The 21,624-nt window shown below is 40.9% G+C and overlaps 1 protein-coding gene across 6 annotated transcripts in view; it reads right to left on the minus strand.

Moving 5' to 3' along the window:
* Window positions 1–14,863, minus strand: part of LOC109457324 (uncharacterized) — a 92,607-nt gene extending 77,744 nt beyond the window's left edge. For 2 of the 6 annotated variants that reach the window (XM_074330593.1, XM_074330594.1), the window contains exons 1-3: window positions 14,467–14,674; window positions 3,956–6,182; window positions 2,619–2,733 (exon numbers count right to left, since the gene is read on the minus strand). In XM_074330593.1, coding sequence (XP_074186694.1) covers window positions 2,619–2,733; window positions 3,956–6,182; window positions 14,467–14,565 — 2,441 coding nt within the window. In that variant the 5' untranslated portion in view covers window positions 14,566–14,674. Of the gene's footprint in view, window positions 1–2,618; window positions 2,734–3,955; window positions 6,183–14,466; window positions 14,675–14,726 lie in introns of those variants that run through there. The other 4 variants (XM_074330590.1, XM_074330589.1, XM_074330592.1 and 1 more) reach the window with 4 other exon arrangements.
* Window positions 14,864–21,624: the final 6,761 nt, after the last annotated feature.

Raw genomic sequence — 21,624 nt, forward strand, 5'->3', positions numbered from 1 at the left:
ATAGTTGTTATGCTGTATTGTTTAGGGAATAATGACAAGGAAAAAAAGTTTGTACTTGTAGGGACACAACCATTATAGGCCTAACTACATAGTTAATACACATCAGCAACAACGTAACATTTTTTTTCAAATATTTTCCATCCACGGTTGGTTGCATCCACAGATGGTAAACCCCTGGATATAGAAGGTAGACTGTAGAGACTTTGGGAGAAATGAAGCACAAGAATGTCAGTGACACCACAACTGTCTGTGACATGCCAACACAATACATTTCGGAATCCTCTTACACAGAGTTCCTTTCCACAGCTAAATCAGTGAGCAAACAAGGCACTGACAGGACATCTGTCAGCAAGAGCTGTCACTATTGAGGACTCAGAGCCTGGAGCGAAAGTGGATGGGTCTTTCCTGAACTGAAGGAGAAAAGGAAAGAAAAGAGCATGGAGAAAGGCTGAGAGTCAACCGCACGGCCAATATGGGCAACAGGTAGAGAAAATGCCTCTCAAGTTCTCAGACAGAGCCGACAGAGAACTGGCTGCAGCCTCGTATGTTCGTGGGGAACTGGTTAACTACACACAGCACATGCACCACGTGGCACAGAATGCGGCCACCAACGATGACACTGACCTGTCCACTGGTGTGGAAAGAACTCTAAGACCTGCTTACGTAACAAAGTAGTTTACACGGTAAAAGATGATTACTATCATAGAATTAGTGGGGTGATCATATTGTAAGGTATAGGAATATTGCATCACTGTATTATACACTTAAAACTAACATAACCAATGTAAGATTGTATATCAACTACACATAAATTTAAGGAAAGAAAATAGTAGACAGGATGCTTATTAATGATCGCGTTTGTGTTCATTTGTTACAGATGTGCACAGACACATATCCACACACACATGTAAAATGTGCACAGAGACATACCTACACACATATCTCTTCAAAAGAGATACACACACACACACACACACACACACACACACACACACACACACAAATAAATAAGAAGGCTCCCAGTTAGGGCCTGTGCACTTGCTAGTTGACCCCATTCAGCTCCTTCCCCAGAGCCTCCCCTCAGTTCTTTATTCAATTTTCATCCAGTCAGACACTCTTAGCCACCATATTTAAAATCACAGCCCCCCCAACACTCTCTATCCCCCTTTGCTGCTTTATTTTTCTCTAACACACCTATCACCATCTGCTATATGTCATGGTTCACTCATCTGCTTGTGTGTTTTATTTTCTGTCTTGCTCCACTGGAATTTAAACTTTATGAAAGGAGAAACATTTTTGTCTGTTTGGCTTACTGCTGTGTCCTTAGTGCCTAAGGCAGTATCTACTCAGAATAGGGTCTCAAAAAGTTTGTTACAAGAATTAGTTAAGTCAAGCCCTCTGTTGTTGTTCTCTGAAATGTGAAAAAAGCTAGAAGTTCCTCATGGTTACTAAAGCAATGAGACGGGGGTGAAGGAGACACTCTGGTCATGACCTCCAGTTGACTTTGCTCCAGAAGTGGGTCCAAGCAATCAAGGGCATCCTCTTTCTGTTGGGCCTTACACTCGGAGACTTTCCACTTAAAAGTTTTCACAATCTGGAATGAGTTGGATGCAAAGTACTAACAGGGTAAATACAGCTACTCATAGACTTTTGATGGAAAAATAACCATCCTCTTCCTAAAAGGCCATTCACTCCAGCCAATGGCACAGGTTTGGGAGAAGCTGGGGAAGGACACCTGCCTTATCCATTTGGCTGTTCGTGGGAGGGCAACTGCCCTCATGTCCCCGTCTTGTGTGTAGAATGAAGCTCTACATATAACCCACTTCATTCAGCCACAGGCTGTGCACCAAAAAGACACAGCAAAATGCCAAGTAACAGCCCAGCTAGGATTCTTAACAGGGAGGACAGTGTCCTCCTATTACTGTATTTTGCTGACATAATTTTGAATTGGGCCTCAGAACTAGAGAATGTCTGAGCTTGTATATTCTCTTTGCAGAGGTCTTGCTAATGGGGATACCCTAAATACTAATTGGATTCTGGGGGCAACTCCTTAAGGAATCTGGTGCAATTTTACAATTTTTAAAAAGCAGAATTGTGAGAAATGTATTCAGAATATAACATTTATTTTCATGTGAACCAATATGGTAGCTGAAGTTGGGCTAGCTGTAAATATTAATGGGATTTTTTTTCTACTTCTCCATTCCTAACAACAAATTAGTTTCCTCCTGAAGATCTAGCTCTACTTAGTATGTAAATAGAGAAAATTACTTGGTGCAATTTCATGCTTGGTTTGTGTTCTCTTCCGTTCTATTTATCAAATGGTTTGCATTCTATTTTAAATGCTCTCACTCTTAAATGCATGAATATTATACAGCAATATCTCTCTCCTCTGATTATCAGACCTGTGACTATTTCAAGCATCGATAAGCCAGTTCAGGAAAGAGGTGGAAAGAGTGAAATACACCACATCATAGAACCCCATGGTAGACCTTCAGTGCATAATTGATTTTGCCACATTGCATAAACTAGATTACCTAATTTCTCAGAAGATTGCCAATGTTGATACTTAGCTATTTAAAATATTAACAGTATGTGACAAAACAAAAGGGTAGTCAAACCTTAGCTTCACGTCTCCATGTTTATGAGATGTACATGCAGTACTAGACATTTCCTGGTATCCCCCACAGCCGGTCGTTTTGGATGTCATTTCGGGGGTAGCAGAACATAACTTCCCTAAAAGTAGAAAATAAAAAGTTGCAAATCCTTCATGTTTCAGATAGATTTCATTTTGCACATGGATTTTACTGTGTAGATAGATTTTATTTTGCAGATATACTCTGATATCTGCACTGATTGAGGCATGTCAGAGCTTCCCAAATCGTATATTATAAGCATACTTGCATGAGTATTGTCTTTTACCATTTGTACTGTAACTCAAAATAGCTTGAGAATGTTATATTTTCCTATTGTTTATAACAAATCATATAACCTAGTTCCAAAAAAAGAGAGAGAGAGAATGAATTCAAATAAGAAAAAATTTTTGCACAAAGATCTATCAAGAAGTTTTAAATTCCTAATCTGAGCTTATTCTACGAAATGAAAATGCATTAATCATTTTCTACCTACACAGTACTCCACTTGGAGAAGAAGATTGTATTTTCTAATGCTTGGTTATTAAAATGTATTTTAGACGAAAGGCATAAAATGCTTATTTCCACACAAGCTACAAGACAGCAAAATGAATAGAATCATCATGCTCATGGAAAATGCAACCTCCTGAGAGAAATATATATTCAACCAGAAGAATGCTATAGCATGTATCTTTCAGAATAATTACTTTCTAAGATTACTGTTAATTAGCTAATGGCTTTTGATCTGCCAAAATTAAAGTAATATTTGCATAGCATCTTATGGTTTATACTTTACTCTGAAAATTTTTCCTGTCATGGCCTGAATGTTTGGGTCCCCTCCAAAATTCCTATGTTGAAACCCTACTTCCCGATGTGATGGTATTAGGAGGTGGGGCCTTTGGAAGATGATTAGAATTACATAAGGTCATGAGGGTGCAGCCCACATGATGGGATTCAGTGCCCCTACAAGAGTCGTGAGAGAGCTTGTTTCCCCTCTCTGTTTCCGTGATGTGAGAACACCGTGAAAAAACAATCTGTGAACTAGGAACTAGATCTGTCAGCCCTTGATCTTAGACTTCCCAGCCTTCAGAACTGTGAGAAATAAACGTCTGTTGTTTAGCCACCCAGTTTATAGTATTTTTGTTATAGCAGCCCAAAGAAACGACGACCATCCCCATTTTATATTTATGGAAAATGAAGCTAAGAGGCAAGATATGTAGGAGTCTGTGTCTCACCCCAGTGGCCATCTGACATGTTGTACCAGTGCCAGTGAATCTGCTACTCCTGAGACTCTTTTCCCAGCTTTGGTTTCATCCCACAGTTACCTTGAGGTTTCCACACGCTGGCCCCGTCTGGAGCTGTCTCTTCCACACAGCCTTCTCCTCGGGGACAGGGGCCCCTCCCAGCTTCCACAGCCACAACACTCTCACACCCATTTGCCCGCTCCTTCGTCTCCCATAGGCTGGCCCCTTTAGACCTGCCTTTTCCTTCTGGAGATGTGATTGCTGATTCTGATTCAGACAGTCTGGGCCCCTGGAAAGGCAAAGAAGAGTTCCTCTCTTCTGAAGAGAGACCCCCGATCTTGTTCAGCATTTGCAAGTAATAGAAATATGTCTCCAGTACACTGGCCCCTTGCTCAGGTTTATGTGGTGACTCATCCCTCCAGGAAAGGTTAGCACCAGCATCCTGGAGGGGGAAAGATCTCGTCAAACCAGTTTTGGAACTATCTCTGGAAATGAGATGACTGGAAGAAAGTGTCTTTTCCTTTTGCTTATGAGTTGTTTGCATGGTGAGCACGCGGGGTGTCTGTGCTGATCTGCCATCCATCTCAGGTGGCAGCAACTGGTCAAACCAAGTGCTGCTGCGTGTACCGTGTGCATCTGCAGTGGGTCCACAGAACACACTGGTGCCCGAATGTAAGTGAAACACAGCCTTCTCCAAGGGGCCCTCTGACACATTCAGCGAGAGGCTGGTCATTTCAGGGGTCACAGAACTTTCAGGATGTGTTAAGTCAAATTGCCTCTGTGTTATCACAAGAGGGCTGCTTTTAGCAGAACTCTGTACACTTCTTTTAGGGCCACCTCTTGGCACTCTCCCCATGATAGTCTTTCCCACGCTTTCCTTGACAGCATGTTTCCACTCATTTTTATGTTTAATATCAGTTTGAAGGGACCACAAACTAAACCCCACATTTTCTGATTCCTTTCTTCTTTGACTAGAGCTGCCATAGGGGGTTGTTTGTTGACCCCCAGGCAGTCTCTGGATGGGGCCTTCACCTTTGGAGCTGTCAGCCTTGAATTCCCCTGTGACATCCTTGGGGCTCTCCACCGGGGAATCCACTGCTCCTGTGCAATCCTCCCTGACTTCACCCTCCAAGGGTGTGTCCCCAGGGGAGGAAATACCACTTCGCACTGTAGTTTTCGACAGCAGTATGCTGCTGTCACTTGTGGGAGACAAGGCAATTCCTGAATACCCTCTACACTCCCTGCTTAGAACACCTCTTCGAAGTGTCCCTTTGCTTTCCCCAGGTTCATCTGAACGCTCCTCCTCTGAGCTGTCTGTCAGGGGAGTCCAGAAGTAACTATTTCTGGGGGGGCTCTGACTGGCTTCCTCTAAAACATTCCTTTCTTCAGAAGTATGTCTGAGTTGTGGCAGAGCCCCCAGCCTCTTAGGAAACATCTCATCCTTGTTGGGGGTCTGAATACCACTATCTCCTGCTCTCTGATACATTTGTTGCACATAATCTTCCTGTGGAAGCCTAGCAGGAGGGCATCCGGAAGCTCTTCCTTCCCCATCCTCCCTAACCGTAGTTCCTTGCCACCCACAAGACTGACTGCCTTGAAAACTTTCCTTCTGGAAGGAACTTAGAAATTCTGAAGACAAGTCCGTTTCTGACCAGTTATTCTGGGGGCTTAAAGAGTAGCGGTGAATGTCTGTTCGTGTGCGGGACTGGTCCTCTCTGAGGAGGGGTGGAGAATCAGATGAACTCAGAGGGGTATTTCTCTTACTTCCTAGAGCCTTTGAACCTTGACAAAGGTTAGCCTGGGGGAGCCCTAGGGAAGCTGTGGGACTCTTCAACCCATGCTCTTCTAGCGGCTTGGTCAAGAACTTCTGGGCCCAGTTTATAACATGTCGCAACTTCTGTGTCTCAGGGACCAAATCATCATCCAACAGACGGAGGTCCAGTTCTGCAGGGAAGCTCTCTCTCCGAGGTCCCTCCTGGTGCCTGTGGTCCTGACACTGCTCAGCTTCCATGGGAGCCACTTTGGACGATTCCTGCAGCGCGGGTTTCTTTCCAATTGCTAAATAATGCAGTGACGTCTGAGGGCCTCTCAGCCTGAAGGTTTGATTTTCTGAGGCATTCATGTTGGTGTCTTGGGAAGTTGTCAACACCGGTTGGCCATCATTTCTGGAATCATCACCCTTGATGATCCCAATGCTTTCGTAGTAAGCCACACGCTTGGCCCGTAAGTGCTTTAGGTCATGGGTTCGAGGAGTGTCTGCCTCATTCCACAAAGATTGTCCAGTCAGTGTGGGGATTAAGGGATCCATCTGCAAATAAAAAGTCAGAGACATTAAAAAACACACACAAAAACCCATCAATGGTTCCTCTATCTACAATGTGACACTACTATATCCACTAACATCCTACAACCCAACTAACATTTTGACAAAAACTTGAAGCAGCTTTGTAAATACAAGAGCAAGGCAGCTAATGTCTTAAGAGAAACTAGGAAAAATTTCACCATTAGTATTTTATCACAATTAGTCATCCTTTGGATCTCAGTCACTGAATAAGAAAGATTAATGTGTCTTTTGCAGGAGATCTATGCCAATTAAGTGAACAGGAAATAGAAAATGATTCCTTAAACAAAGATAGTTTGGTTATTTCAAGATGTTTCTACTAGTTTGTTTTTTTTTTTTTTTCCGTTTTTACCAAGTAGATCAATTACTTTGATTTTTATGAATGGCATAAGAATTTTAAAAGAACAGAAAGAAGAAAATCTAAAAGGGGAAAGATGGAGAAAGAGGATAAGAAAATTTCTTTAGTCCACTCAGTACAACCATCTCAAACCAATTTACCCTCCCTAACTACCCTGCCAATCCAGATCAGGGCAGGGAGAAACAGATGATGAAAACAGACAGAAAGGCTCCAAATCTAACATAAAAGCCAGGAAGTGACCTCAAGTTCACCTGTCGATCAAATGTGCTACCAACCAAAACTGGACCCCTGACAAACCTGCACTTAAAATAAATAAATAAATCAGTGGAGCCCTTTATTCTTAATCGAAGGCAAGTTTTGTAAAAAACACAACTTCTCCTTTTTCCTCCCTCCTTTGACAGAGTCACCGAGGTCTCCCTTGAGGCACCTGCAGTAAGTTGAAAAATACTAATATAAAAAAAATACCCTTCAAAACATTATTCTTCTGTACACAGAGTTCTTCAGCATTTTTGCCTTACATGGTCAGCCCCAGGAAATTTCTGTTCAAATAAATAAAGTAATGAATGCAAATATGCCTGACACTAATAACTATAGAGATTTATGTTTGGCCAAGTTCCATTTGTTCTCTTCTTTGATCTTTGCAGTGATCCTGAGAGACTTTCAGATGTGGTGAGGTTCAAATCAGAGATTTGTCCAGAGACAGAATTACACCTGCCAAGCCAAGAGTGGAAGTCAGATCTTTTCATCCCGAATTCATGCCTCTTTCTCCTACTTTACTGTGAATCACAAGTACTGAAATGTGACTTCTGGTCCCATTCAAGGTGCTCAGTGGTTAAGAGCTCTCCACTCTGGGGGCAGGGCCACCCTTCCTGCAAGGGCTTCATGAGAACCAAGACATTTTGAAGGGGTCACTGGGAAGGAAGGAAAGAAGGAAGGAGTGTGTATCCCAGACACCACTTGATTTTTTTCAAGTGCCTATTTGGCCTTGTTAAAATGGTCCCAATTTCAAAAGCGTTACTTAAAACATTTGGTATCCACTCCATGCTCTGATTGAGAACAAAAGTTCTTAATTCAGCCACTTTGACTGAGAAGCTACTATGTGGTTTGCACAGGAGGAACAATGCATGGGGCTTAGATGTTTTGAGTCTAGAGCAGGGGACAGATGAGCAAACGAATCTCTGTCATATGGTTGCTTCCTTGAACATGCCTGGTGATTCTAGTTTGGCCCCATACCAGACAATACACTGAACTTGGCCCTTTATTTTTTTCTACAGAAAAAATCTAAGCGCATCAAGTACTCAGAAGTTTGTATTAGCCTTTCTGATTTCCTAGAAGTGGTAGGCTGTCTAACCCAGAGTGCACAAGTTCATAAACCCCTGTACAACATGAAGTACCTCTGATTCCAATCCGCAGGGGTTTCTCCTTGTCTCTCCACGATTCCCTATGCAAAACACTGCCCCAGCTCCTCAAACCTCTTTCACGTGGGGAAATCAGGCTCTGCTGCAGCTCCTTTGAGCTTATGTGCTTACAGATCCCTCAGGTGACTGGAACCAAGTCCATTTACAGGGACCACTTGGGGCAGGGGATTATCAATAAACATTCTTCCTGTTAGATGAGCAAATGGTGCTGTGTGGCATGTAGTCCTAGAAGCTCAGGATGCTGGGGTGCCATCAGAAGGGCATAGCGACAGACTTCTAAAGAGCTGATACCTCAGCTGAGACCTGAAGGTGGTCCCGTTAGCCCAGTCAAGAGAAGGGAAGAATGTTTCACGCTGGAGGAACAGCATGTGTGGAGCTTTCCAGATTTAGCCCGAAGAATCTGTGCCCAGGCAGAAGGAATCTGGCTGCAGACCACTGGGGTGGGGTCACAGTTACTGCAAGAAGTTGTAGAATCTTTATGTGAGCTTATATAAGAATTTCCTGAATAATAAACAAATGATACTGCAATTCAGAAAAAACATATTCACATAAAAACGACTTCTGAACTCAGTATTTTGACATTGTATATTTTCTTAATCACTCTAGTAAAAGTACAATGACTGTCATGTTGTTTTTAGAGAAAACATTTCAGGTTGAAAGCAGGACCTTATATTCAAAGTCATGTTCCATTGACTTAGACCTAACCTCTACCCTCTTCCTTCTCTGACCCATGTAGTGTCCTCAAGCTGCATTTAACTCTGTGCCCAATAGGAAATCAATCCCATCAATAAATGCATTCCTAGCTGTTACTAAAGGACAATAAATTATGCTATACAAATAATGCTGATACTAAATAACACTAAACGGACACTTTCTCTTAAACATGTATTTATGCACTTTGACAAATAATTTCTGAAGAGTCTATGTCTGTCCTGGAAGTAACAGATATTTGCATCATGGAATTTTCTAGGGGAAAGAGAGCTGTCCATCTTAGAAGGCAAAGGAACCTCCAGAATGTTTTCCGGAGTGGCTGCACCAATTTACATTCCACCAACAGTGTACAAGTGCCCCCTCTATCCTGCACCACCTGGCACAGATCTTCTGTTTCTTCATTAGGGCCGCCCTAACCAAGCGTAGGTGATATCTCAGTGTGGTTTGGATATGCACATCGCTGATACTTAGTGATGCTGAGCACCTTTTCATATCCCCTTTGGCCATTGTATGCCTTCCTTAGAGAAATGTCTATTCAGATATTCTGCCCATTTTTAATTGGGTATTATTTATTTTGTTTTGTTTTTGCTATTGGCTTGTATGAGTTCCCTCATATTTTGGATAGTAATCCCTTATCAAACATATGGTCTGCAAATACTTTCTCTCATTCCATAGGTTACCATTTCATTTTGTTGATTGTTGCTTCTTGAAAAAATACAAATAGAACTTCCATAAGTTCCAGCAATCCCACTTCTGGGTATATATCCAAAGGAAATGAAATCAGTATCTCAAAAAGATATCTGCACCCCCCTGCTCATTGCTGATATTGAAACGAGCTAAGTTCCAACAGATGAATAGATAAGAAAACCTAGAGGACGTAATGTTCACTGAAATGATCCAGACACAGAAAGACAAAGACTGTATGATCGCACTTATATGTAGAATTTTAAAAAGTCAAACTCACAGAAACAGAGTATAGAATGGTGGTTGCCAGGCGCTGGAAGGGGGTGAAATGGGGAGATGTTGCTCAAAAGGTGGAGACTTCCAGTTATAAGATGAATACATTCTGGGGATCTAATGTATGGTATGGTGACTATAGTTAATATTGTACTGTCTACTTGAAATTTGCTAAGAAAGTAGATCATAAGTCTTCTTACCCCTCACTGCACACAAAATGGTAACTATGTAAAGTGGAAAAAAAGAAAAGGAGGCGATTATAAATAACAAAATAATTTTCCAGCTCAGTGCCTTTCACTCTACATTCTACAGAGCTCCAGGGTTGCAAGGAAAACAGAAGGCAGGATGGGGGGGCTTGGGAGAGACCGTGGGGACAGCAGGATCAGAAGCCCTTCACACACTTCGACTAGCGCTGTTCCATTACAGTGTAGATGTTGAGATTGACCTTAAGTCAAGGGTTCTCCTGCTGATGAAAACACTCTAAATTCACTACACAACATTCTTGTTTTGCAGATGAGAAGACTAAGGCATGGAATGACTAAGTAATTGTTCAAGGTCAGCAAGATTGAGACCGGCACAGTCAGGACGAGGGCCCAGGCTCCACAGTACGACAGGGTGGGTGCTGAGTACTGGCAGGAGTTAGTTCTCGGATGGAAGCAGCCCTGTCATCCCTTATTAGTATCATTGCCCATCTCTGATAGTTCCAGATCACGTGGTCACTTCTTCTGACACTACACCACTTACTGTCTATACCACTGCTTGGAAACTAATCACGTATTGTTCTTTAGCCATGCTTATATTAGTCACTTGAATTATTATTACTTGAATTATCTCATGTTTTACCAAAACATTTATTTTGAAACAACTCAATTTTATAGGGTAGTTTCAGGTACAGTAAAAACAGGGTGACTGATCGTCCCCACTTGCCAGGGGCTGTGGTGTTTCCCAAATTCAGGACTGTCAATGCTAAACTTGGGACTGTCCCAGGCACAACACAATGGTTGGTTATCCTAACTACAAAGAACTTGTTTCCCTGGAGAGTAAGTTGCCAACATGATACTCCATCATCTCTGAATACATTAGTGTAGGTTTTCTATTAACAAGGACAGTCTCTTTCATAACTTACAATACAACCAGCAAAGCAGGAACGTAATATTGATACATTATGACTGTCTTATTCTTAGACCCTATTCAATGATCACCAACTGCCCCCAATAATGTCCTTTCTAACAAAAGGATTTCGTTCTGATTCACATGTTGCATTTAATTGTCATGTCTCTTTAGTCTCCTTCAATCTGGAACAGTCCCTAGTCTTTCCTTGTTTCCTTGACATAAATGATGTTTTAAGGTAGCCACAGCTAGTCTATCTGATTAGGGTACAAGTTTCTTTAGGGCACGTATGGTATGCTGTGACAGTGTTCTCTGGAGCACCAAGAACATTTTTATTCTTATAGAAGATGCTCCATAAATAACTGATTGGCCAACACAAGGGAAAGGTAGCCATGATTCCCCGGGATATTGAACTGGAAACAATTCTCAGCAACAATTAAAACTCCTCAAGAGTCGGCATTCACACTTGAGCAAAACCTAAGAATGGAAAGACTCTCTCCCTCATTCCCTGACTTCTCTCAATTCACTTTTGAAATCAAGAACCTTTCCTTCTAGGCTGGCCCCAACAGCCCTGGCGGCACGGGACTAATTCATCAAGGAGTGAGATACTGGGACTGTGGAAATTAGTCAATAAGGCATTTGTGATCTCAAATTTTTACCCATTTCTAATTAAATTACACATTGCCTTGAATTGACCTTACTTTTGTCATGATGCAGATTAGGGTGTCATTAGGGCCACAGTGGGGTAAAGCTGCCTTGGCTTTCATCTAGGCCAACTGTGCCTGTTGCTTGTTAAAGATAGACACTCATATCCAGAGAGAGTAGGACCACAACTATGTCCACAGGCAGTAAGCCGCCAAGTGTCAAGGGAATCATGGCTTTTGGAAACCCAGTGCTTTTTGTACAGCTTACTTACTGTAAACAATGACAGCACAAAGATCCACTGTCAGGAAGTTGTATGCCAATGGCGTCAGAAATCCAGAAACCAGTAACTAATAGAAAAAACTAAATAAACCCTTGCTGTGTGTGTGTGTATGTGTGTGTGTGTGTGTGTGTGTGTGTGTGTGTGTGTGTGAGATACATGGACAACCATGTAATAACAGTAACAATAACAATAATTGCTAACACATAGCACTTAATATTTTGAAAACAGAGGCACAGAGAGGCTAAGTAACTTGACCAAGGTCACACAGCTTATTGGGGGGAGAGCCTGAATTCCAGCCCAAGCCTACTGGTTCCAGAGTTCTTGCTATTAAGTCTTGAATATTATCTTTTACTTTTAATTATTTAGTTGGCTCTGTATTGACATAACCAATGCATTGCTCAAGTTGTATTTTGAGATCCCAAATTGACAGGTGATTAATTTAAACACAAATAGACTGACCTGCCCATGGAAAAGAAAACATCTGAATCTAAATAGAAAAAAAAAGTTTTGAAATTATGGTTTACAACTACTTAAGAGTATGGTACAGAACTGGCAGTGTCAGTGCTTGTAGATAAACAGATGTTTGCTTAATGAGTCTATTATCTTATTCCTTGTTGAATGCCAAGAGAGATTTTAGACCTCAGTGCTTCATTGTCTCAATATCTTTTCTTGCAACCCACAAAAAGCTTCCAAGAATTAAGCCTCACCTCCCAGACCCTCCTCAGACTGCAGTCTGCACATGCCACCTACAGGCATAACAAGACGCTGGTTTTCTCCAGGGCAGCCAACAGGATAGCTTAACTGTCATCCCTAAGAGCCCTAGGACGCAGAGCGGAAGTCCAGGCAAAGGCAAAGGGGATGGTTAGTACAAAAACTAGTGACACTGAGAGGGACATCAGGGGGAATAAAGAAAATTGGTAACCCAGTGGCAGAAAAGAAAACAAGAGTGTTAATTAACTACATTAAATTAAGGGCTGGGAGAACTAGGAGAGTGTATCAGTTACAGACTAGAAGCAGAGGTTATCTTTTACCTAAATCCAAAGCACCAATGGTCTCCGGTAAATGATTACAATGCAAAAGAGATTCTTTTCCTAGGAAGATAAACTAGGAAACACTACACAGGCTTTAAAAAATCCTACATATTCCACAGTAAACCTTCTCCCCTCAAATCCAACAGACTTCATTGTTCTGTTTCTAGTGCTCACACAATACCTTCTTAGTGTAAAATAACAAAACAGTCTGCAATTACATCTCAGGCAAGCCTACAGATAAAATGTTTCTAGTTTTCCCAGCCCCTATTTTAAAGTAGAAGTTTCTGGATTCCCTAAGCCAGGCCCCAAGTGAAAAAACAGTGTCCTCTAAATGAGTTCTCTCCCAGCCGCCACACTTTGCTATTATTCACAGGCTTTCTCTTTCCTCACATGCATGGGCTTGTTGACTGGCTAAAGAGTAACACATCTACAATCAAATTTTCACTTTTCATTTTTCACTTAGAAAAAAGAACTTCTACCTTCCCCTTGACCACTACTACATCATTTTAGATGCTCCAGTACAGAGCGTGGTATGTAGGAAAAGTACAGATTTTGGAGTCAGGCAAACAATCCTGGGTTTAAATCCCAGCTCCAACAAAAGTGTGTCTTAACCTTAGTTTCATCATTCATAAAAAGAGGGGGGAAAGTGAGATTTATACTCCTTCCATATCTCATGCTGCAAGAATAAATGCGGGTAAAATATCTTAGGGGCCCAGCCCAGGAGAGCTCATTATAAATCTGTTGTTTCTTTCTCCTGATTTATATGATAAATGTAAAAATTCTGAAGTACTCATTGTCTTTGTTCTTTATTCATTTATCAAACTTTCCTGGGAGCCTACTGTGTGCAGAACTTAACAAAATGGATGTGGTTATCTCTGGCCCCAAGGGACTACAGAGAATATTCGGGGGAGAGAGGGGGGAAATGAGGGCTGAAATGAAACAGCTCACTGTTAAATGAGTAGATGAATTTGCTTAAATTAATGAAAGGGTGGGGCTTGAACAACAGCTCCATTAGAGCAAAAGAAAATGAAGCTAAATTCAGAGTACTTAGTATGAGCTTCAAAGCCAGACCCTGTGTGGGTTTAATTCTAGATTCCACCACTAGGCAAGTTTCTGAAATTCTCTGTACCTCCCTTTTTTCTGTAAATTGGAGATAGCAGTAGAGCCCCCACTGGGTTCCTGTGAAAAGTAAAAGCAACACCCCTTCCTAATGCTCCCCACTTCTCTGCGGGCATTCACTCCACATACCAACCAGCTTCCATTTAGCCTCTGGCCATCCTGAACAGCCAAACTGCCCCAAGGAAGCACCCGGACTCAGAGATCATCCAGCAGCCTCCATGATCAAAAACAAAAGCTAAGCGCCCCCTGGGTAGGACCTAACTAGCTGAAACACGCCCTGGACCAAGGTACCTTAAAGCACCTTTTGAGGCTATGCCCAGGCCTAACAGTTGGCACCGCCAGAAGGTGTGACCCTCTCCCAAGGGAAGCTGATTAGAATGGGCTGGGGCTCCTTGATTAGAATAATGAGGGGTTCTCAGTGACAAGCTCAGCCCAGATGCTCCTGAGAGCAGTCTTTGCATCTCTACCTGGGCCTCCTGAGAACCTGATCTTCTCCATCTGGTTCAGCTGAGGCAGCAGTCCTTGAAAACAAAGGACCGGAAAGTAAGGGACAGGAAGTCCACAGTCAGGGAATCACCTGTGTGTGACGGGTTCCTGGCACAAATGCATGAAAGCCACATACCTGAGTGTCCTCCTGCACTCCGGGAGGACTGAGCAAAAGTAAATCGCTAAGGCAACTAGGAATCATGGATTCTTTCAGCCAGAAGTCTGTCCCAAGCATTTGATTCTGAAGGTAAAATGTTACCTAAAAGTACTACCGAGAAAGACATTTACGTGTATTTCCTTCCACCCTCCAAACCGAAACAAAAAACCCCGTACAGCTGCTTTTTAATAAGAAACGAGCACAAGAAATACTCAAATCAGTAATAATAACAAAGTTACTTCTTAGCTTGACTGTCCTGGACCAGAATCCCCCTTCTCCGTCAGCCTGGGACGCTGGGGCAGGCAGACGCGTGGAACCTGACACCGCCGGAGAGAGGCGGCTCGCGGCGCGACCCGGGTCGCCATGGAAACCGCGGCGGTCGCGGAGGCAGCGCCGCGGCGGGTGGGCGGGGTCGCGCAGAGGCTGCCGGGGAGACTCCGGATGGCAGCTGGGAGCCGCGCGATCGCAAAGAGCCACCTCTGGGTTCCGTGAGAGCTCTGCGTCTGCCCGGGCCCCGGGAAAGGGAAGCAGAAAGTTGCTTCCCAGCCCAGAATCTCCAGATGTGCCAGATGATCAGAATCACCTGTATGCAAACCAGAATCACAGTGGTCAGAAACTCAGACCCCGGCTGCTAAATCAGAATCTCCGCGGCCAGGACCCGGAGTCTGGATTTAACTAGGTGCTTTATAGGGTCGAAGGTTGGAAGACACTGGCTTCGCCTAATCTTTTTTTTCTCAACGCCCCAACACCACGCTACTGTGATGGTAAATGAATCCGCACCCCAGTGGCCTCCCCAGCGGCTCTCAAGAGGGGGCCACGGGCGGGGGACATCCTTGGAGTTGGAAATACAAAGCCGGTTCCGTCCGTTGAACAACCCTGGAAGCTGCTCTTTGAGGGCTTCCCACTTGGGGGCAGCCTCATCCTTCGCTCGTGTTCATTGCGCAAACCACACTGTTCGTGGCCCACGGTCTCTATTCCAGTTGATGACGGCTGCAGTCTAGTTAGTATAAACTTGTTCAGAAAGCGGAGCTTGGATGTAGAGAAAGAAGTCTCCTTAGGAGAAATGGGGCCGTAGCAGAGCCTAGGATTATAAATGTAAGAATGTTTTGGCTCCAATTCCTGGTTTACACTTAGGGTTCAGGGTTCTAGCTTTGTAGAGCAGTAACGTTCTTTTTGAGAATAATGCGTGTGCACTAGACAACAGATTTCTCAGCCCTCTGAGCCTTCTCCTTTATTGAGCAATTGGATGGGACCTCAGGATGGATTCAAACAGCCCCAGCCCTGTCTGGACTTGAAAGCGAGGTGGAGTTCCTCCTGAAGGGCTAGTCACTCCTATCAGTGGGCACGTCCAGATGCCTTTTAGTTTGCAGACCTGGCCCAGAGTTAGACTCAAAGCACACACATCGGAGAGAGAGAGTTACCTGAAGGTCAGTGTCACTGTGTGAAACTAAGTAAGAGGTCCAACTGAAACGTGAGGTTCAAAGATTAGAAGCTGGGCAAGGCTCACACACTCAGCTGCTGACAGAAAAGGGCCTGGGGCCTGCTGCTTTCATGTGTGGTTACAATGATTAACTGGCAGTGTCAGAAAATATCTGACAGCTCTTAGGCTTGAATGATTCTTTGATAACAGGCAGTATCAATCTTCAAAAAAAGTTTATTCGCAAAGTCATTTGTATGTCATTTATTTGAACCTGGAAATGCTTTCATTCTGAGGACAAGTCCTCCAAATCCATTTACCATTGTAGGCATTCTTTCATTCTGTAGGCACCAACAGATACTTAAAATAAGCACCTACTGTGTGCCCAGTAGAGTGCAAAACAGCAGTGAACAAGCAGACAAAAGTATTCTAGCTCTGATGGCACTTAAATTCTAGTGGGAAGAAACATAATAAATAAGAAATAATTATAAGCATGTTGTATATTAGATAACGATAAATGCAAATGAGAAAATACAAGTACTGGGGCATGTGGTTAGGGAAAGCCTCATTGAAAAGGGAATATTCAAGCAAGGACCTCAAGAGTTGCAGAAGTTAACAGTGCAGGTATGTGGACAATTGTCACTAGGGTTGAGTGCAGAGCATAACAGCATGTTTGAAGAACAGAAAGGAGGCGGTGTGGCTGGAGGAGACTGACAGGAGAATGAGAAGAGGTGAGATCAGAGAAGCAATAGGGAGTCTGGCTCTGCCGAGTCTTGTATTTCTCTGACTTTTCCTGTGAGATACGAACCTATTGGAGAGTTTTAAAAAGGAGAATGTTGTGATCCTACTTACTTTTTAAAATATTGAAATACAATTCACATAACGTTAAATTCACCCATTTAAAGTATGCAATTCAGTGGTTTTTTATCTATTCAGAGTTGTGCAACCATCAGCACTCTATAATTCCAGAACATTTTCATCGTCCTAAAAGAAGCTTTGTCCCCATTAGCAGTCACTCCCATTCTCCCTTCCCCATGTCCCTGGAAATGATTAGTCTACTTTCTGTCTTTGTGAACTTGCCAATTCTGGACATTTTATAAAAATGGAATCATAAATATGTGGCCTTTTGTGTCTGGTTTTGCTTCCACCTATAGTGTTTTCGGGATTCATTTATGTGCAGCATGCATCAGTACCTCATTCTTTTTCATGGCTGAATGATATTACATTATACAGATATACCATATTTTGTTTATCCATCAGTTGATGAACATTTGTGTAGTTTCCACTTTTAAGCCATTATGGAAAATACTGTTATAAACATTCACGTGCAAATTTTTGTGTGAATATATGTGTATGCTTTCAATTCTCTTGTACACATACCTACTAAAAGTGGAATTGCTGGGTTATATGGTAACTCTGTTTAACTTTTTGAGGAACTGCCAAACTGTTTTTCAGAGCAACTATACCTCAGCAATGCATGAAGTTTTCAGTTTCTCTATATCCTCACCGTCTTTTTTTTTAATAGCCATCCTAGTGAGTGTCAAATAGTATTTCATTAGGTTTTTAATTTGCATTTCTTTAAGGACGAATGATGTTGAGTCTCTTTTCATGTGCTTATTGGACATTTATATATCTTCTTTGGAGGAATATCTAGTCACAGATATTACTCATTTTTTAATTGGGTTATTTGTGTTTTTATTGTTAAGATGACAAACTTCTTTATATAATTTAGATACTAGACTCATCAGATGTATGACTTGAAAATGTTTTGTTTTTTTTCCATTCTGTGGGTCGTCTTTTTCTTGATGGTGTACTTTGAAGCACAAAAGTGTTAAATTTTGATCAGTTATAATTTATCCATTTTTAATTTTGTTGAGAGTGTTTTTAGTATCATATTTTAAAACCATTGCATAATTCAAGGTCACTAAGATTTATGCCTATATTTCCTTTTAAGGGTTTTATAGTTTTGTGCTGTAACATTTAGGTTTCTAATCCATTTTGAATGTATTTTTTAAATGGTCCAACTTTATTGTTTTGTATGTGGATATCCAGGTGTCCTAGTATGAATTGCTGAAAAGACTATTCTTTTACCTTTGAATTGTCTTAGTACCCTGTCAAAAATCAATTGTCCTTCAATGTATGGGTTTATCTCTGAGCCCAATTATATTCCATGGATTGATCTACCTATTCTTAAGTCAGTACTACACTGCCTTAATTAGCTTTGTATTAAGTTTTGAAATCAGGAAGTGTGAGTCCTCTAACTTTGTTCCTTTTCACGATTGTTTTGGTTATTCTGGGTCCGTTGCATTTTCATATGAAGTTTTAGGACTAACTTGCAAATTCTGCAAAACAGACAGCTGGGATTTTGATAAGGACTGCCTTGAATCTGGAAGTCAGTTTGGGGAGTATTGCCGTCTTAACAATACTAAATCTTCTAGTCTACAAACATAGAATGTCTTTCCATTTATTTAGGTCTTCTTTAATTTCTTTCAATGATGTTTTTGTTATTTAGATATACAATTCTTGTACTTCTTTTGTTCTGCTTATTGCTGGGTGTTTTATTATTTCTGATGCATTGTAAATAGAATTGTTTTCTTACTAATTTCCTTTCTGGTTGTTCATTGCTAGTACATAGAAATATAATTAATTTTTATATGTTGATCCTATACTCTTGTTTAATTCATTTATTAGTTCCAAGAGTTTTTTGGTGTGTGTATTCTGGAGAATAGAAAGTTTTAATTCTTTCTTTCCAATTTATATGCCTATTATCTTATTTCCTTCCTAATTGCCCAGGCTAGAACCTAGTGCTATGTTGAATAGAAAGGGAAGAAGAAAAGAGTTTTGTCCCCAATTTTTGGAAGAAAGTTTTCAGGTTTTGCCCATTAAGTATGATGCGAACTGTGGGTTTTTCTTAGATGCTCTTGAGAAAGCTGAAGAAGTTTCTTTCTTTTCCTACTTTGATGAGTGTTTCTATCATGAAGACAGGTTGGATTTTCATATATTGAATCAACATTGCATTCCTAAGATAAACCCACTTGGTCATAGTGTATAATCTTTCTATATGTTGCTAGTGTCAGTTTGCTTATATTTTATTGAGGATTTTTGTGTCTATATTCATAAGCAATATTGATCTGTAGGTTTTTTGTGGTATCTTTATCTGTTTTGGTATCAGGGTAATGAACTGGAAAATGTCCCTCCTCATATATTTTTGTAAGTATTTTTGTAAATAATTTTTTATTTTTCAATTACAGTTGACATACACTATCATATTAGTTTCAGGTGTACAACATACTGATTAGACATTTATGTGATCACTCCGATGAGTCTAGTACCCATCCAACACCATACATAGTTTTTACAGTGTTATTTACTATATTCCCTATGCTGTACTTTACATCCTTGTGGCTGTTTTATAACTGCCAATTTGCACATCTTAATCCCTTCCCCTTTTTCCCCCACCTCCCAAATCCCCTCCCTTCTGGCAACCGTCAGTTTGTTCTCTGCATCTATGAGTTTGTTTCTGTTTTGTTTGTTTTGTTTCTTAGATTCCACATATAAATGAAATCACATGGTGTTTGTCTTTCTCTGTCTGACCTATTTCACTTAGCATAATACCATCTAGGTCCATCCCTGTTGTCACAAATGGCAAGATTTCATTCTTTTTTGTGGCTGAGTAATATTCCATTGTATATATGTACCACCCCTTCTTTATCCATTCATCTATTGATGGACACTCAGGTTGCTTCCATATCCTCACTAGTGTAAATAATGCTGCAATGAATATAGGAATGCATGTTTTTTTGAATTAGTGTTTTGGGTTTCTTCAGGTAAATACCCAGAAGTAGAATCGCTAGGTACTTCTTTATCTCTTGTTGTACCCTTTGTTTTAAAGTTTATTTTGTCTGATACAAATATTGCTACCCCAGCTTTTTTTGTTTCCATTCACATAAGATATTTTTTTCCATCCCTTTATTTTCAGTTTGGGTATAGTCTTTAGTCTTCCAATCTAAAGTGGGTCTCTTGTAGACAGCATATGTATGGGTCTTGTTTTCTTATTTATTAGCCACTCTATGTCTTTTGATTGGAACACTTAATCCATTTACATTTAAAGTAATTTTTGATAGGTAGGTAGTTATTGCCATTTTATTATTCATATTTCTGGTCTTTTTTGTTGTTGTTCCTTTTTCAGGAAGTCCCTTTAACATTTCTTATAATACTGGTTTGATGGTGATGAACTCCTTTAGCTTTTTCATATCTGGGAAGCTCTTTATCTGTCCTTCAATTCTAAGAGATAGCCTAGCTAGGAAGAATAATCTTGGTTGTAGTTCCTTCCATTTCATCATGTTGAATATTTTGTGCCAATCCCTTCTGTCCTGCAAAGTTTCTGTTGAGAAATCAGCTGTCAGTCTTATGGGAGCTCCCTTGTAGGTAACTAACTGCTTTCCTCTTGCTACTTTTAAGAATCTCTCTTTGTCTTTAAGCTTTGGCATTTTAATTATGATATGTCTTGGGGTGGGCCTCTTTGGGTTCATCTTGTTTGGGACTCTGTCTGTTTCCTGGATTTATATGTCTATTTCCTTGCCAGGTTAGGGAAGTTTTCCATCATTATTTCTTCAAATAGTTTTTTAATTCCTTGCTCTCTTTTTTCTGGTACACTTATGATGCAAATGTTGGTATGCTTCATGTCCAGAGGTCCCTTAAACTATCTTTTTTTTTTTTTTAATTCTAGTTTTATTTTCTTTCTGATTGGGTGTTTTTCACTACCTTTTCTTCCAAATCACTAATTTGATCATCTGCTTCATTTAATCTACTGTTGATTCCCTCTAATGTATTCTCCATTTCAGTTGTAGTCTTCATGTCTGGTTTTGTTTTGTTTTATATTCTCTATCTCCATTAGTATGTTTCCTATCTCTTTGTTAAAGTTCTCACTGAATTTGTCTACTCTTCCCCTAAGTTCATTGAACATTCTTATAAGCAATGTTTTAAACTCTGTATCTGGCTGTTTGTCTCCATTTTGTTTAGTTCTTTTTCTGGAGTTTTGTTCTGTTGTTTTTTGTTGTTGTTGTTGTTGTTTTTTCCATCTGGGACATGTTTCTCTTCATTTTGGCTGACTCCCTGAATTTGTTTCTAAGTATTAGGTACATCTCCTACATCTCCCTGTCTTGGTAGGGTGGCATTTGCAAGCAGTTTCTAAGGATTGGTGTTCATTCTTCCTTAAGTTTTGGTATAATTTATCAGTGAAGCCAACTGGCCTCAGTAATTTTGAATGTTCTGTCTTTGAGTTCACTGATTCTTTCTTCTGCCTGGTCAAGCCTTCTGTTGAGTCTTCTGTTGAGTCTCAAGTGGATTTTTCAATTCAGTTATTGAAGTCTTTAGTTCCAAAATTCCTCTTTAGTTCTTTTTCATAGTTTCTTTCTCTTTATTAATATTCTCATTTTGTTTATGAATCATTTTCCTGATTTCTGTGCTCTTTTTACTGTTGAGCACGCTTACGATGGTTATTTTTAAATCTTTGTCTTGTAATTCATTTATATGTTTGTCTAGTACTGGTGTCTAAAGATTCTATTTGTCCTTAGATTGTGCCATGTCTCCTTGCTCCTTTGTATGCCTTTTTATCTTCTGTTGGGTTTTAGCGTTTATAAAATCTGCCACCTCTTCCAGTCTTTACAGTTTGACTTTTTCCAATAAGCCTGGCTAGACATTCTGGAGACCTCTCAAGC

Source organism: Rhinolophus sinicus, linkage group LG04, assembly GCF_036562045.2.
Source record: "Rhinolophus sinicus isolate RSC01 linkage group LG04, ASM3656204v1, whole genome shotgun sequence".
NCBI lineage: Eukaryota > Metazoa > Chordata > Mammalia > Chiroptera > Rhinolophidae > Rhinolophus > Rhinolophus sinicus.